Source organism: Pseudophryne corroboree, chromosome 11, assembly GCF_028390025.1.
Source record: "Pseudophryne corroboree isolate aPseCor3 chromosome 11, aPseCor3.hap2, whole genome shotgun sequence".
Taxonomy (NCBI): Eukaryota; Metazoa; Chordata; class Amphibia; order Anura; family Myobatrachidae; genus Pseudophryne; species Pseudophryne corroboree.
In genome coordinates, this window is record NC_086454.1 from 306,391,365 (window position 1) to 306,408,418 (window position 17,054).

At 45.2% G+C, this 17,054-nt stretch overlaps 1 protein-coding gene across 1 annotated transcript in view; it reads right to left on the bottom strand.

Annotated features, from left to right (window-relative positions):
• Positions 1-17,054, bottom strand: part of ITFG1 (integrin alpha FG-GAP repeat containing 1) — a 402,294-nt gene that overhangs the window by 317,431 nt on the left and 67,809 nt on the right. The window contains exons 4-5 of the mRNA XM_063945577.1: positions 8,816-8,873; positions 7,325-7,399 (exon numbers count right to left, since the gene is read on the bottom strand). Coding sequence (XP_063801647.1) covers positions 7,325-7,399; positions 8,816-8,873 — 133 coding nt within the window. The remainder of the gene's footprint in view (positions 1-7,324; positions 7,400-8,815; positions 8,874-17,054) is intronic.

Consider the following 17,054-nt stretch of genomic DNA (forward strand, 5'->3'; position numbering starts at 1 on the left):
AGAACCAATTCCGGGAATCCTGGGATTGATCTTTTTCAATCCGGATTCCTGGGATTGGCCACCCTAATTACCACCCATGGATACATAGGGATAATGGGTACAGTCCCTAGTTCCTCAATTGTCAACTACATGAGGCAAAAGAGGCTTATACAGAACTCTTTCAGGACTAGGGTGGGAGCTGCACACAGAAGGGTAAGGGAGATGGGGATACATTTATTTTGCAGGGAAGAACCGGGACTGAATTTAGCAGGGAGAGGTATTTAAACTCCTCTGACGGGAGGGAGAAAAAGTGGCAAAAATGATTTTTAGGTTTCTTTTTTGTTTTTATTTATGAAACAAAATGAGACTGCGATAATTATTCTATGCAGAATGTGCATTCTTACGGCTTAGCTAATGAATCACTCTGTTATATCCTCCATCACACACCACCAGGGAGAGAACTTAATGCGGCTGCAGCTTTAAATCAGAAATTCCGTGTAGCAGGGAGGAGAGCGGCGGGGTTCCATCCTTAGGAGATCTCATTGACTTCTCAAATTTTAATCGACTGCTCTCAACGTGGCAGTAACGAGAAGAACAATAGCCCAGGGGAAATATGGAAGACGCTACATATTGAAAGAGGCTTGGTGTGTAAGCACAGGCTCCGCGGTTGCTATATACATTATGCACGAGCTGTCAGAGGACTGCAAGCACCTACAGCGAGAGGCACATACGCGCTCGCCAAGATATGCTGCCGTACATAAATAGATTTGCTCCAATTCATTAAGGGTGACAAGTGACTTGCTAAGCCTCCTCTACCAAAACAACAGGCTGGCTGCCAGGAGCTGCTGGGGAAATGTCTTTCTGCGCACAAAAACTTACATTACATAAACACGTGCAGCTATTTGCTATGTAAGAGGCGTTTGGCGGCACAGCCTGTAACATTGCCAGATTTACAGCACAACAACAGGAAATAACATATACACTTAACATTATACAGTACCTAACAGAAATCTGCTGTAGCATAAATGAGCCAATCAGGTACTAGCTTTTACTAGACTGACAGAAGTGGGTATGCGATTGGCTGATCTGTCTTGGAGCCATTTTGCACCATTTGTTAATAAATTTGGCACTGCAGAATTGGGGCCCGATTTTGAATGGCAAACTGCACGTGCCGCACCACACGTGTGCACCTTGACGCAAGGCTCCTTATGCGGCCGCTACGGTCTGCGATAAACCCATTTCTGGGTGTGTCAACTGGGCAGTTAACCTGCTATCGCACACCACAGCTCGGTCTTGTGGGAGTGTAGCTAGACTTCCGTGTTATTACGGCGAAGTGACGTCTGCTCCGGAAGGGATATTTTGCGCCAAAACAATTGGTAGGAGCAACTGTTGTTACTGGTGACGACGGTTGCAGCTGTGGACAGCAACACAGGGGGCGGTGCCACTATACGCAAGAAGCCACGCGGACACTCGTCTCGGCATAACGTAGTAAATCCGCCCACCGCTGTTGTTGGCACTTGCGCCTGATCACGTTGCACAATTGCTGGGAGTTTCTAAGGTGACAAATAATGTACAGGCGCCAGGCTATGGAGCTCCTGCGCATGCGTTATGCTAACCGGTGTAATGTTCATACTGTATGCTAAAGTACAGACAACGCAGAGACAGCTGGATTAGAAAGTTGTTCATATACAACAGAACACAGCACAAAGTGTTTCAGAAAAGCAGCCATGTTGTTTGCCGCTCTAGTGAACATGTACAGACCTCATATATGACTGTCTGTACCCCCTGATGTTCTTAGTAGGGACGCCTGTATATACAAGGCAGGGATTAGGGGGGGGCAAAAATGACGCACCAAGGTTCACGGGTATACTGATAGGACCACACAACTGGCGGGAGATTGATTAAAGCTCCTATGCCAAAGAAGTGCAGAACTTGCTGTAGGACCCATGCGACGTATGACATTTAAGAGTCACAAAACACAAGCGGGCTGTTCAGTGCCAAGCGTGCAACATAAATAACAAAAATGTGACATTAGAGACAAAAAAGAAAAAGGTCACAGCGAACGTCCACACAAAGCAACAGCAGCAGGAGGCCCTTCACACAGGAGAACAAAGATCTGAGCCACAGGAGCTGCCCAACATTTCTGTACACGTCACCGGGGGGGGGGGGGACCGCTGCTCAGGCATAAATGGAGGCCTCCTCCCAGACTACGCAGACTTCTTATACAGTCAGGCTGCAGAAAGATGCCCTACTATGGGAAGGATTTATCTGCCTCATTATTTATTATCAGTTATTTATATAGCGCAAACATATTCCGTAGCGATTTACAGAGAATATTTGCCCATTCACATCAGTCCCTGCCCCAGTGGAGCTTACACTCTGTAATCCAGAAATATAATGATCACTCCACTGTCAGTATGCGCTATATTATCTGTATAATGATCACACTGCGGTCACCATGCGCTATATTATCTGTATAATGATCACTCTGCTGTCAGCATGGGCTATATTATCTGTATAATGATCACACTGCGGTCACCATGCGCTATATTATCTGTATAATTATCACACTGCGGTCACCATGCGCTATATTATCTGTATAATGATCACACTGCGGTCACCATGCGCTATATTATCTGTATAATGATCACACTGCGGTCAACACCCGCTATATTATCTGTATAATGATCACTCCGCGGTCACCATGCGCTATATTATCTGTATAATGATCACACTGCGGTCACCATGCGCTATATTATCTGTATAATGATCACTCTGCTGTCAGCATGGGCTATATTATCTGTATAATTATCACACTGCGGTCAACACGCGCTATATTATCTGTATAATGATCACTCTGCTGTCAGCATGCGCTTTATTATCTGTATAATGATCACTCCGCTGTCAGCATCCGCTATATTATCTGTATAGTGATCACACTGCGGTCACCATGCGCTATATTATCTGTATAATGATCACTCCACTGTCAGCATGCGCTATATTATCTGTATAGTGATCACACTGCGGTCACCATGCGCTATATTATCTGTATAATGATCACTCCACTGTCAGCATGCGCTATATTATCTGTATAATGATCACTCCGCTGTCAGCATCCGCTATATTATCTGTATAGTGATCACACTGCGGTCACCATGCGCTATATTATCTGTATAATGATCACTCCACTGTCAGCATGCGCTATATTATCTGTATAGTGATCACACTGCGGTCACCATGCGCTATATTATCTGTATAATGATCACTCCACTGTCAGCATGCGCTATATTATCTGTATAATGATCACTCTGCGTCAGCACTATAATGATCACTCTGCGTCAGCACGCGCTATATTATCTGTATAATGATCACACTGCTGTCACCATGCGCTATATTATCTGTATAATGATCACTCTGCGTCAGCACGCGCTATATTATCTGTATAATGATCACTCCACTGTCAGCATGCGCTATATTATCTGTATAATGATCACTCTGCGTCAGCACGCGCTATATTATCTGTATAATGATCACTCTGCGTCAGCACACGCTATATTATATGTATATAGATCACACTGCTGTCAGCACGCGCTATATTATCTGTATAATGATCACACTGCTGTCACCATGCGCTATATTATCTGTATAATGATCACACTGCTGTCAGCATACGTTATATTATCTGTATAATGATCACTCCGCAGTCACCATGCGCTATATTATCTGTATAATGATCACTCTGCGTCAGCACGCGCTATATTATCTGTATAGTGATCACACTGCGGTCACCATGCGCTATATTATCTGTATAATGATCACTCCACTGTCAGCATGCGCTATATTATCTGTATAATGATCACTCTGCGTCAGCACTATAATGATCACTCTGCGTCAGCACGCGCTATATTATCTGTATAATGATCACACTGCTGTCACCATGCGCTATATTATCTGTATAATGATCACTCTGCGTCAGCACGCGCTATATTATCTGTATAATGATCACTCCACTGTCAGCATGCGCTATATTATCTGTATAATGATCACTCTGCGTCAGCACGCGCTATATTATCTGTATAATGATCACTCTGCGTCAGCACGCGCTATATTATATGTATATAGATCACACTGCTGTCAGCACGCGCTATATTATCTGTATAATGATCACACTGCTGTCACCATGCGCTATATTATCTGTATAATGATCACACTGCTGTCAGCATACGTTATATTATCTGTATAATGATCACTCCGCAGTCACCATGCGCTATATTATCTGTATAATGATCACTCTGCGTCAGCACGCGCTATATTATCTGTATAATGATCACACTGCTGTCACCATCCGCCATATTATCTGTATAATGATCACTCCGCTGTCACCATGCGCTATATTATCTGTATAATGATCACTCTGCGGTTATCCTCCGCTATATTATATGTATATAGATCACACTGCTGTCAGCATGCGCTATATTATCTGTATAATGATCACTCCGCTGTCACCATGCGCTATATTATCTGTATAATGATCACTCTGCGGTTATCCTCCGCTATATTATATGTATATAGATCACACTGCTGTCAGCATGCGCTATATTATCTGTATAATGATCACTCCGCTGTCACCATGCGCTATATTATCTGTATAATGATCACTCCGCTGTCACCATGCGCTATATTATCTGTATAATGATCACACTGCGGTCACCATGCGCTATATTATCTGTATAATGATCACACTGCTGTCACCATGCGCTATATTATCTGTATAATGATCACTCTGCGTCAGCACGCGCTATATTATCTGTATAATGATCACACTGCTGTCACCATGCGCTATATTATCTGTATAATGATCACTCTGCGTCAGCACGCGCTATATTATCTGTATAATGATCACTCCACTGTCAGCATACGCTATATTATCTGAATAATGATCACTCCACGGTCACCATGCGCTATATTATCTGTATAATGATCACTCCGCTGTCAGCACGCGCTATATTATCTGAATAATGATCACTCTGCGTCAGCACGCGCTATATTATCTGTATAATGATCACTCCGCTGTCAGCATGCGCCATATTATCTGTATAATGATCACTCCACTGTCACCATGCGCTATATTATCTGTATAATGATCACTCCGCTGTCAGCACGCGCTATATTATCTGAATAATGATCACTCTGCGTCAGCACGCGCTATATTATCTGTATAATGATCACTCCGCTGTCACCATGCGCTATATTATCTGTATAATGATCACTCTGCGTCAGCATACGCTGTATTATCTGTAAAATGATCACTCCGCGGTCACCATGCGCTATATTATCTGTATAATGATCACTCCGCTGTCACCATGCGCTATATTATCTATATAATGATCACTCCGCGGTCACCATGCGCTATATTATCTGTATAATGATCACTCCGCTGTCACCATGCGCTATATTATCTATATAATGATCACTCCGCGGTCACCATGCGCTATATTATCTGTATAATGATCACTCCGCTGTCACCATCCGCTATATTATCTGTATAATGACGACACTGCGGTCAGCACGCGCTATATTATCTGTATAATGATCACTCCGCGGTCACCATGCGCCATTATATCTGTATAATGATCACTCCGCTGTCACCATCCGCTACATTATCTGTATAATGATCACTCCGCTGTCACCATGCGCTATATTATCTGTATAATGATCACTCCGCTGTCAGCACGCGCTTTATTATCTGTATAATGATCACTCCGCTGTCAGCACGCGCTTTATTATCTGTATAATGATCACTCCGCTGTCACCATGCGCTATATTATCTGTATAATGATCACTCCGCTGTCACCATCCGCTACATTATCTGTATAATGATCACTCAGCGGTCACCATGCGCTATATTATCTGTATAATTATCACTCCGCTGTCAGCACGCGCTATATTATCTGTATAATGATCACTCCGCGGTCACCATGCGCTATATTATCTGTATAATGATCACTCCGCTGTCAGCACGCGCTATATTATCTGTATAATGATCACTCCGTTGTCAGCACGCGCTATATTATCTGTATAATGATCACTCCGTTGTCAGCATGCGCTATATTATCTGTATAATGATCACTCCGCTGTCAGCACGCGCTATATTATCTGTATAATGATCACTCTGCTGTCAGCACGCGCTATATTATCTGTATAATGATCACTCCGCGGTCACCATGCGCTATATTATCTGTATAATGATCACTCCGCTGTCACCATCCGCTATATTATCTGTATAATGATCACTCCGCGGTCACCATGCGCTATATTATCTGTATAATGATCACTCCGCTGTCACCATCCGCTATATTATCTGTATAATGATCACTCCGCTGTCACCATGCGCTATATTATCTGTATAATGATCACTCCGCTGTCAGCACGCGCTATATTATCTGTATAATGATCACTCCGCGGTCACCATGCGCTATATTATCTGTATAATGATCACTCCGCTGTCAGCACGCGCTATATTATCTGTATAATGATCACTCCGTTGTCAGCATGCGCTATATTATCTGTATAATGATCACACTGCTGTCAGCATACGTTATATTATCTATATAATGATCACACTGCGGTCATCATTCGCTATATTATCTGTATAATGATCACTCTGCGGTCATCATCCGCTATATTATCTGTATAATGATCACACTGCTGTCAGCACGCGCTATATTATCTGTATAATGATCACACTGCTGTCAGCATACGTTATATTATCTGTATAATGATCACACTGCTGTCAGCATACGTTATATTATCTATATAATGATCACACTGCGGTCATCATTCGCTATATTATCTGTATAATGATCACTCCGCGGTCACCATGCGCTATATTATCTGTATAACGGCCACTCCCAGTCAAAACCCATTTTTTCCCCTTTCCAAAACAAAGTACACAAGACCCTACAGGGGAGATTTATCAAAGCATCTAACAAATGGAGGTGTTGCTCTTAGCAACCAATCAGATTCTAGTTATCACTTCTAGACTGTACTAGATTAATGATAGCTAGATTCCGATTGCTTGTTACGGGCATGTCTCGTTTAGTCTACATTTGTCAGTATGTACTAATTTAGAGAAACCATGAGTGGAGGCCTCTATAACGTAGCAGCATTTGACTATGAATGGCCTGTGCACTGGGAATAAGGTACTGAACTGAAGCTACTTTCCATTAGAGGGTCTGACTGTCATATCGCTAAATCCCAGCCCACAAGTGTCCATCTCACAAACAGCATCACGGCCCAAGGGTGCAGCCCTTTCTACAATAATTCACAAGAACTTGGATCTTACCCGCCATATATGATTAAAGGAGTCTGGCTTTCTGTGGTGACACCAAATATATCAGGAATGAGATCTCCATTAAAGCTGAAAGAGTGAGAGAAAAAGTATATCAATTTCAGTATGTAACATAGATGTGAAAGGACATAAAAACACATAGATAGGAGACGTTCTGTGTTACAGCTGTCAGTGCACTGGCAGTTACCAGATTTATACCATGGAGGAGGAGAGACCTGTGGGTGATCTGCAAGGTCAGGGCACAATGAGCGCTATAGCTACGTGGACACTCAGGGGTACAGGTTAGAACTAAATGGTGATTTATAAAATATAATCGTACATAATCGGGGGGCTTAATATCAGCATATGGGCGGTATTCAAATGATATATCAAGGCCAATCTCCTTTCGAAAGTGATCCCAGTTATCGCGCCCCATAGTATCAGGTTTCGCTATTTAAAAGGGTTGGGCACCTCGATACCCCAGGAGTAGCGAGCTGAAATGATGATACCACGCCCGTCAGCAGAAACAGAACGGTTGTGGAAGGGGGCGGACAGAATTGAATACCGCCCTATGCATTTGTTACTAACTAATCCATTATGGTCACCATTAGAAGTGACTGATACCATGATGTATTAGTGTGGCTGTAGGAGAAGTGATGAGAGCCCCCTAATCATTTATCAAACTCATCTGATACAGGTGGAGTAATATCACAAAAACACTTGATGACATGTTAAGTGAAACAATAAAAGATGCGAATTCGACTCCACATGGTCCCCCTGGTTGGAATACAAGACCTCCCGGGCCTACTTGGCCACTCCCTTGGATGATAAATGATAACTGAAAGCTTTATTCTCTACATCCCATTAACCTGTTAAGTGGTAACCCCTACCCCCCCCCCCCCCCCCAACTTCTCCAACCCCCCCAGTTCCTTCTCTTACTCTCTCCCTTTCTTACCTCACACCTCCCTTTACTTCTATCTTATTGCCCCCGGGCGCTCCTATTCTCTTACTCTCGTATTCAATTTATCTATATGTGCACTAACTGTGAGAACACTTTTACCTAATGCAGAACGACTCCATCTTCTACACCACTTGGAATATGCGTCCCCCCGGGGGACCCAATTGCCTCTATGGGGTTGTTTATTCTCCCTTTGACATCTGTACGACTCTACTTGTATTTATCACTATACACTGTTGATATTGATGTTCTCCTATCTGTATATGTATAGGTGTTTTCCCTCTTTCTGTTTATATACTGAAAATCCTTAATAAAAACCTGATTAAACAAAAAAAAAAAAAAAGATGCTTTGATTTCTACTGTATAGAAGAGTTTAAAAAAAAAAAAAAGTGTAGAATTCCCTTTTAAAAGCACGCCTACTCTGAGGAGCCTTATATTGTATTCCTGGAGTGATGGGGTGTATGACAGGAAATGACTGGAATAGCAGGTGGAATCGATGTGATATAGGAGACAGTATTACACATCCTGTGAGACGAGATGCGACTTACTCCATGATAAGTGGCTCATCTGAATAGGTTCTGTTTAGCTGAAGCCTGTGATTGAGACCTAGAAGAAAAAGAAATGCATATAAGATGTAGCGAGTGTTGGCATGGCAACCAACCTGCATTACAAATCTCCAGTATCAGGCAATAAATGTATCTATAGGCAATTCAGTGTGACAATTAGGTAGGGCTCCCACGTGCCACTTTTTTGCCAACCAAAACAATTCTTTATCATATTTGGGACCACATAGAAGTAAGGGGTGGCGATTACGGATGGAGCAAGCGTCATGCCACAAGGTCATCATTATTACAATATTAGGGGAGCCTTGCAATCACCCGAGTTACTTTCCTGTTTTTTAGTGAGTAAGAGAATTATCCTTTATTCAGAGATTGCACGCATCTTACAAATATCTGTACAATGGGAAGGGGGGGGAGTGCGGGGGGCTCTTTATACAGACATTGCATGTAATGTGCTATGGAAATGGAATATAGAGTTCACCCTAGCCAAATATATGCTAGATTTCACTTGCACTAAAATGACATAACATACACATATAATAACTGCATTATGTATTATTTCTCAGCCACGCTTCACCCATGCGGGAGAGGAGTAACGATCACCATTTACAGCTTACATGTAGATCACATGTGTAATAACGATTATAAATAATCAACTTATAATAATAATAATATTTATATAGAGCTCTTTCTCCAACAGGGCTCAAGGCACTTTACAGACATCAAAAACAATGCACATCGGGACTAATTCTGAGTTGATCGCAGCAGCAAATTTGTTAGCAGTTGGGCAAAACCATGTGCACTGCAGGAGGGGAAGATATAACATGTGCAGAGAGAGTTAGATGTGGGTGGGGTATATTCAAACTGAAATCTAAATTGCAGTGTAAAAATAAAGCAGTCAGTATTTACTCTGCACAGAAACAATATAAGCCACCCAAATCTAACTCTCTCTGCACATGTTATATCTGCCCCCCCCCCCTCCAGTGCACATGGTTTTGCCCAACTGCTAACAAACTTGCTGCTGCGATCAACTCAGAATTACCTCAATAGTACAGAGGATGTAAGCAATACAGCAATAGATAAGCAACAAAGACATAAAAGAAAACCTTAAGCACACAGAAAGCATAATGCAGGATTGGTGTAGGCATTTTGGGTAATAACTTCCAAGGGTTGTGTATTCCACCCTCACAAGGTACCAGGTGCGGCAGCCATCCTGGGCGCACAGCGTAGGATTACCCAGGGTGCAATAGTCCACCCATAGAAGAGATGACACAAAATAAGAATTTACTTACTGATAATTCTATTTCTCATAGTCCGTAGTGGATGCTGGGAACTCCGAAAGGACCATGGGGAATAGCGGCTCCGCAGGAGACTGGGCACAAAAGTAAAAGCTTTAGGACTAGCTGGTGTGCACTGGCTCCTCCCCCTATGACCCTCCTCCAAGCCTCAGTTAGGATACTGTGCCCGGACGAGCGTACACAATAAGGAAGGATTTTGAATCCCGGGTAAGACTCATACCAGCCACACCAATCACACCGTACAACCTGTGATCTGAACCCAGTTAACAGCATGATAACAGAGGAGCCTCTGAAAAGATGGCTCACAACAATAATAACCCGATTTTTGTAACTATGTATAAGTATTGCAGACAATCCGCACTTGGGATGGGCGCCCAGCATCCACTACGGACTATGAGAAATAGAATTATCGGTAAGTAAATTCTTATTTTCTCTGACATCCTAGTGGATGCTGGGAACTCCGAAAGGACCATGGGGATTATACCAAAACTCCCAAACGGGCGGGAGAGTGCGGATGACTCTGCAGCACCAATTGAGAGAACTCCAGGTCCTCCTCAGCCAGGGTATCAATTTTGTAGAATTTTACAAACGTATTTGCTCCTGACCAAGTAGCTGCTCGGCAAAGTTGTAAAGCCGAGACCCCTCGGGCAGCCGCCCAAGATGAGCCCATCTTCCTTGTGGAGTGGGCATTTACAGATTTTTGGCTGTGGCAGGCCTGCCACAGAATGTGCAAGCTGAATTGTACTACAAATCCAACGAGCAATAGTCTGCTTAGAAGCAGGAGCACCCAGCTTGTTGGGTGCATACAGGATAAACAGCGAGTCAGATTTTCTGACTCCAGCCGTCCTGGAAACATATATTTTCAGGGCCCTGACAACGTCTAGCAACTTGGAGTCCTCCAAGTCCCTAGTAGCCGCAGGCACCACAATAGGTTGGTTCAGGTGAAACGCTGAAACCACCTTTAGGGAGAAACTGAGGACGAGTCCTCAATTCCGCCCTCTCCGAATGGAAAATCAGATAAGGGCTTTTACAGGATAAAGCCGCCAATTCTGACACGCGCCTGGCCCAGGCCAGGGCCAACAGCATGACCACTTTCCATGTGAGATATTTTAACTCCACAGATTTAAGTGGTTCAAACCAATGTGACTTTTTGGAACCCAAAAACTACATTGAGATCCCATGGTGCCACTGGAGGCACAAAAGGAGGCTGTATATGCAGTACCCCTTTTACAACGTCTGAACTTCAGGGACTGAAGCTAGTTCTTTTTGGAAGAAAATTGACAGGGCCGAAATTTGAACCTTAATGGACCCCAATTTCAGGCCCATAGACACTCCTGTTTGCAGGAAATGTAGGAATCGACCCAGTTGAATTTCCTCCGTCGGGCCTTACTGGCCTCGCACCACGCAACATATTTTCGCCAAATGCGGTGATAATGTTTTGCGGTTACATCCTTCCTGGCTTTGATCAGGATAGGGATGACCTCATCCGGAATGCCTTTTTTCCTTCAGGATCCGGCGTTCAACCGCCATGCCGTCAAACGCAGTCGCGGTAAGTCTTGGAACAGACAGGGTCCTTGCTGAAGCAGGTCCCTTCTTAGAGGTAGAGGCCACGGATCCTCCGTGAGCATCTTTTGAAGTTCCGGTTACCAAGTCCTTCTTGGCCAATCCGGAGCCACGAATATAGTGCTTACTCCTCTCCATCTTATCAATCTCAGTACCTTGGGTATGAGAGGCAGATGAGGGAACACATACACTGACTGGTACACCCACGGTGTTACCAGAGCGTCTACAGCTATTGCCTGAGGGTCCCTTGACCTGACGCAATACCTGTCGAGTTTTTCCCAACGGTTTATAATCATGTGGAAGACTTCTGGGTGAAGTCCCCACTCTCCCGGGTGGAGGTCGTGTCTGCTGAGGAAGTCTGCTTCCCAGTTGTCCACTCCCGGAATTGCTGACAGTGCTATCACATGATTTTCCGCCCAGCGAAGAATCCTTGCAGCTTCTGCCATTGCCCTCCTGCTTCTTGTGCCACCCTGTCTGTTTACGTGGGTGACTGCCGTGATGTTGTCCGACTGGATCAACACCGGCTGACCTTGAAGCAGAGGTCTTGCTAAGCTTAGAGCATTGTAAATGGCCCTTAGCTTCAGGATATTTATGTGAAGTGATGTCTGCAGGCTTGACCATAATCCCTGGAAATTCCTTCCCTGTGTGACTGCTCCCCAGCCTCACAGGCTGGCATCCGTGGTCACCAGGACCCAGTCCTGAATGCCGAATCTGCGGCCCTCTAGAAGATGAGCACTCTGCAACCACCACAGGAGGGACACCCTTGTTCTTGGTGACAGGGTTATCCGCTGATGCATCTGAAGATGCGACCCGGACCATTTGTTCAGCAGGTCCCACTGGAAAGTTCTTGCGTGGAATCTGCCGAATGGGATTGCTTCGTAGGAAGCCTTGATGCACTGAGACTTGGCTCGGTTTTAGGAGGTTTCTGACTAGCTCGGATAACTCCCTGGCTTTCTCCTCCGGGAGAAACACCTTTTTCTGGACTGTGTCCAGGATCATCCCTAGGAACAGAAGACGATTTTGGAATATTGAGAATCCAATCGTGCTGCCGCAACACTACCTGAGATAGTGCTACACCGACCTCCAACTGTTTCCTGGATCTTACCCTTATCAGGGAATCGTCCAAGTAAGGGATAACTAAAATTCCCTTCCTTCGAAGTAATATCATCATTTCGGCCATTACCTTGGTAAAGACCCGGGGTGCCGTGGACCATCCATACGGCAGCGTCTGAACTGATAGTGACAGTTCTGTACCATAAACCTGAGGTACCCTTGGTGAGAAGGGTAAATTTTGACATGAAGGTAAGCATCCTTGATGTCCCGAGACATCATGTAGTCCCCTTCTTCCAGGTTCGCAATCACTGCTCTGAGTGACTCAATCTTGAATTTGAACCTCTGTATGTAAGTGTTCAAAGATTTTAGATTTAGAATCGGTCTCACGGAGCCGTCCGGCTTCGGTACCACAACAGTGTGGAATAATACCCCGTTCCCTGTTGCAGGAGGGGTACCTTGATTATCACCTGCTGGGAATACAGCTTGTGAATGGCTTCCAAAACTGTCTCCCTGTCAGAAGGAGACATCGGTAAAGCCGACTTTAGGAAACGGCGAGGGGGAGACGTCTCGAATTCCAATTTGTACCCCTGAGATATCACCTGAAGGATCCAGGGGTCTACTTGCGAGTGAGCCCACTGCGCGCTGAAATTCATTGAGACGGGCCCCCCACCGTGCCTGATTCTGCTTGTAAAGCCCCAGAGTCATACGGAGGGCTTGGCAGAGGCGGGAGAGGGTTTCTGTTCCTGGGAACTGGCTGATTTCTGCAGCCTTTTTCCTCTCCCTCTGTCACGGGGCAGAAATGAGGAACCTTTTGCCCGCTTGTCCACGAAAAGACTGCGCCTGATAATACGGCGTCTTCTCATGTTGAGAGGCGACCTGGGGTACAAACGTGGATTTCCCAGCTGTTGCCGTGGCCACCAGGTCTGAAAGACCGACCCCAAATAACTCCTCCCCTTAATAAGGCAATACTTCCAAATGCCGTTTGAAATCCGCATCACCTGACCACTGTCGTGTCCATAACCCACTACTGGTAGAAATGGACAACGCACTTAGACTTGATGCCAGTCGGCAAATATTCCGCTGTGCATCACGCATATATAGAAATGCATCTTTTAAATGCTCTATAGGAAAAAATATACTGTCCCTATCAAGGGTATCAATATTTTCAGTCAGGGAATCCGACCACGCCAACCCAGCACTGCACATCCAGGCTGAGGCGATTGCTGGTCGCAGTATAACACCAGTATGTGTGTAAATACATTTTAGGATACCCTCCTGCTTTCTATCAGCAGGATCCTTAAGGGCGGCCATCTCAGGAGAGGGTAGAGCCCTTACAAGCGTGTGAGCGCTTTATCCACCCTAGGGGGTGTTTCCCAACGCACCCTAACCTCTGGCGGGAAAGGATATAATGCCAATAACATTTTAGAAATTATCAGTTGTTATCGGGGGAAACCCACGCATCATCACACACCTCATTTAATTTCTCAGATTCAGGAAAACTACAGGTAGTTTTTCCTCACCGAACATAATACCCCTTTTTGGTGGTACTCGTATTATCAGAAATGTGTAAAACATTTTTCATTGCCTCAATCATGTAACGTGTGGCCCTACTGGAAGTCACATTTGTCTCTTCACCGTCGACACTGGAGTCAGTATCCGTGTCGGCGTCTATATCTGCCATCTGAGGTAACGGGCACTTTAGAGCCCCTGACGGCCTATGAGACGTCTGGACAGGCACAAGCTGAGTAGGCGGCTGTCTCATGTCAACCACTGTCTTTTATACAGAGCTGACACTGTCACGTAATTCCTTCCAACAGTTCATCCACTCAGGTGTCGACCCCCTAGGGGGTGACATCACTATTACAGGCAATCTGCTCCGTCTCCACATCATTTTTCTCCTCATACATGTCGACACAAACGTACCGACATACAGCACACACACAGGGAATGCTCTGATAGAGGACAGGACCCCACTAGCCCTTTGGGGAGACAGAGGGAGAGTTTGCCAGCACACACCAGAGCGCTATATATATACAGGGATAACCTTATATAAGTGTTTTTCCCCTTATAGCTGCTGTATCTTTAATACTGCGCGTAATTAGTGCCCCCCCTCTCTTTTTTAACCCTTTCTGTAGTGTAGTGACTGCAGGGGAGAGCCAGGGAGCTTCCCTCCAACGGAGCTGTGAGGGAAAATGGCGCCAGTGTGCTGAGGAGATATGCTCAGCCCCCTTATCGGCGGCCTTATCTCCCGTTTTTCTATGTATTCTGGCAGGGGTTAAATGCATCCATATAGCCCAGGAGCTATATGTGATGTATTTTTTGCCATCTAAGGTATTTTTATTGCGTCTCAGGGCGCCCCCCCCCAGCGCCCTGCACCCTCAGTGACCGGAGTGTGAAGTGTGCTGAGAGCAATGGCGCACAGCTGCGGTGCTGTGCGCTACCTTATTGAAGGCAGGACGTCTTCTGCCGCCGATTTTCCGGACCTCTTCTGCTCTTCTGGCTCTGTAAGGGGGACGGCGGCGCGGCTCTGGGACCCATCCATGGCTGGGCCTGTGATCGTCCCTCTGGAGCTAATGTCCAGTAGCCTAAGAAGCCCAATCCACTCTGCACGCAGGTGAGTTCGCTTCTTCTCCCCTTAGTCCCTCGATGCAGTGAGCCTGTTGCCAGCAGGACTCACTGAAAATAAAAAACCTAATTTAAACTTTTACTCTAAGCAGCTCAGGAGAGCCACCTAGATTGCACCCTTCTCGTTCGGGCACAAAAATCTAACTGAGGCTTGGAGGAGGGTCATAGGGGGAGGAGCCAGTGCACACCAGCTAGTCCTAAAGCTTTTACTTTTGTGCCCAGTCTCCTGCGGAGCCGCTATTCCCCATGGTCCTTTCGGAGTTCCCAGCATCCACTAGGACGTCAGAGAAAATGGGGGTGATTTCAGAGTCCTAAAGTTCTTAATAGGGTTCCAGCAAAACCACCAGGTCTATGAATTTTTCATCACATCCACAAGCGTTCCAGATGGGGCAGCCATGTTGAGCGCACTTCGAAGGTTACACTGTGTGAGGTGAGCCATACAAGGGCCCAGTGCATATATGGGAAAACAGACACTTGTTTAGTAGTATAATGTACCCTGTATGTAGGGCACAATGGCAAGGTGTGCAATCAGTGGAGGTAAACATTACAGGAAAAGCACACGGTGGGGTGGAAGAAAAAAACAAAAAGGGGGGGGGGGGGGGGGGGAACAATTGCAGGCAACCAGTGGCAGAAGGAGAACTGGGATAACATTATGTTGATAAGATCATAGTACGGGTGGGTATGAGAATGTGTGGAGCACACTGAGGACCAGTGGAGACGTTCCTGCTGAGCCTGGTCCTGGTGCTCCCCCCCCCACAGTTCCCTGCTCATCTTGAGGGTTAGGCCCAGGGGCAGACTTGATGGTCTCAGCCGGAGAGGTGGTAAGCCTGATCCTGGAGATCTCCTGGTAGAGGTGAGGAGAGGCCACATAATGATCCTGAGTTTTGTGGTTGTAACGCCGTCCTTCTGTTATCTTGTTGGTTTGTTTGCCTTCTGTTTTCCTTCGGTTTAACACAGGTATAACACTGCTATTGGATTTAGCTGCCACTTTATAACTAGCTACCTCATATGCTAGGCACTGCAGCGTCCTATAGGACTGGTGTCCTGACCTATACTGAATAAATAAGTCTACAGACACATGTTCATCCTGATTACAACTCCCTCCCTACACAGCAACCCTCCACCTTCAGCAAAAGGTGTTAATCAAATCTAACAAATGTAAGGTCAGTAAACCCCACTCTATCACTATAAGTTCTTTGCATAGTACAGTTATAAATCCACTTAGAACAGCTTTCTAAAGTTTTAACCATGCAATGTAAGTTGGAATAGTCTGCAATATTGTTTACCTACAGTAGTATACAGGTAGTGACCGTTTTGCACATACATTTCCAGCTTGGCGTCTTAACCCATTTCTCTGATTGGGAATTATACAATAAACCAAGGGAAAGCCAGACGTCCTGTGTGTACTGTGTGCCCGTCTGCTGGCACACGTTTGTTGGTATACAGCGGATAGTGAGTGGGAGGTTACTAGCGGCACTGGATGTGTGCCGACTGTCAGGGGACCAGCATGCACCAGGTAATTACACATTACGTATGAGCTATAACTCACTTGTGATAGTCCACCAAGCATTGAGTTTTTACATATAGTTTGTGTAATCCCGCACCAGTTTTTTTACTATAATTTTCTTGTGTATACAGTTCAAATGTATTGTGGTACCTTCTGCGTTACTGAAAATATCTGGGGTTTT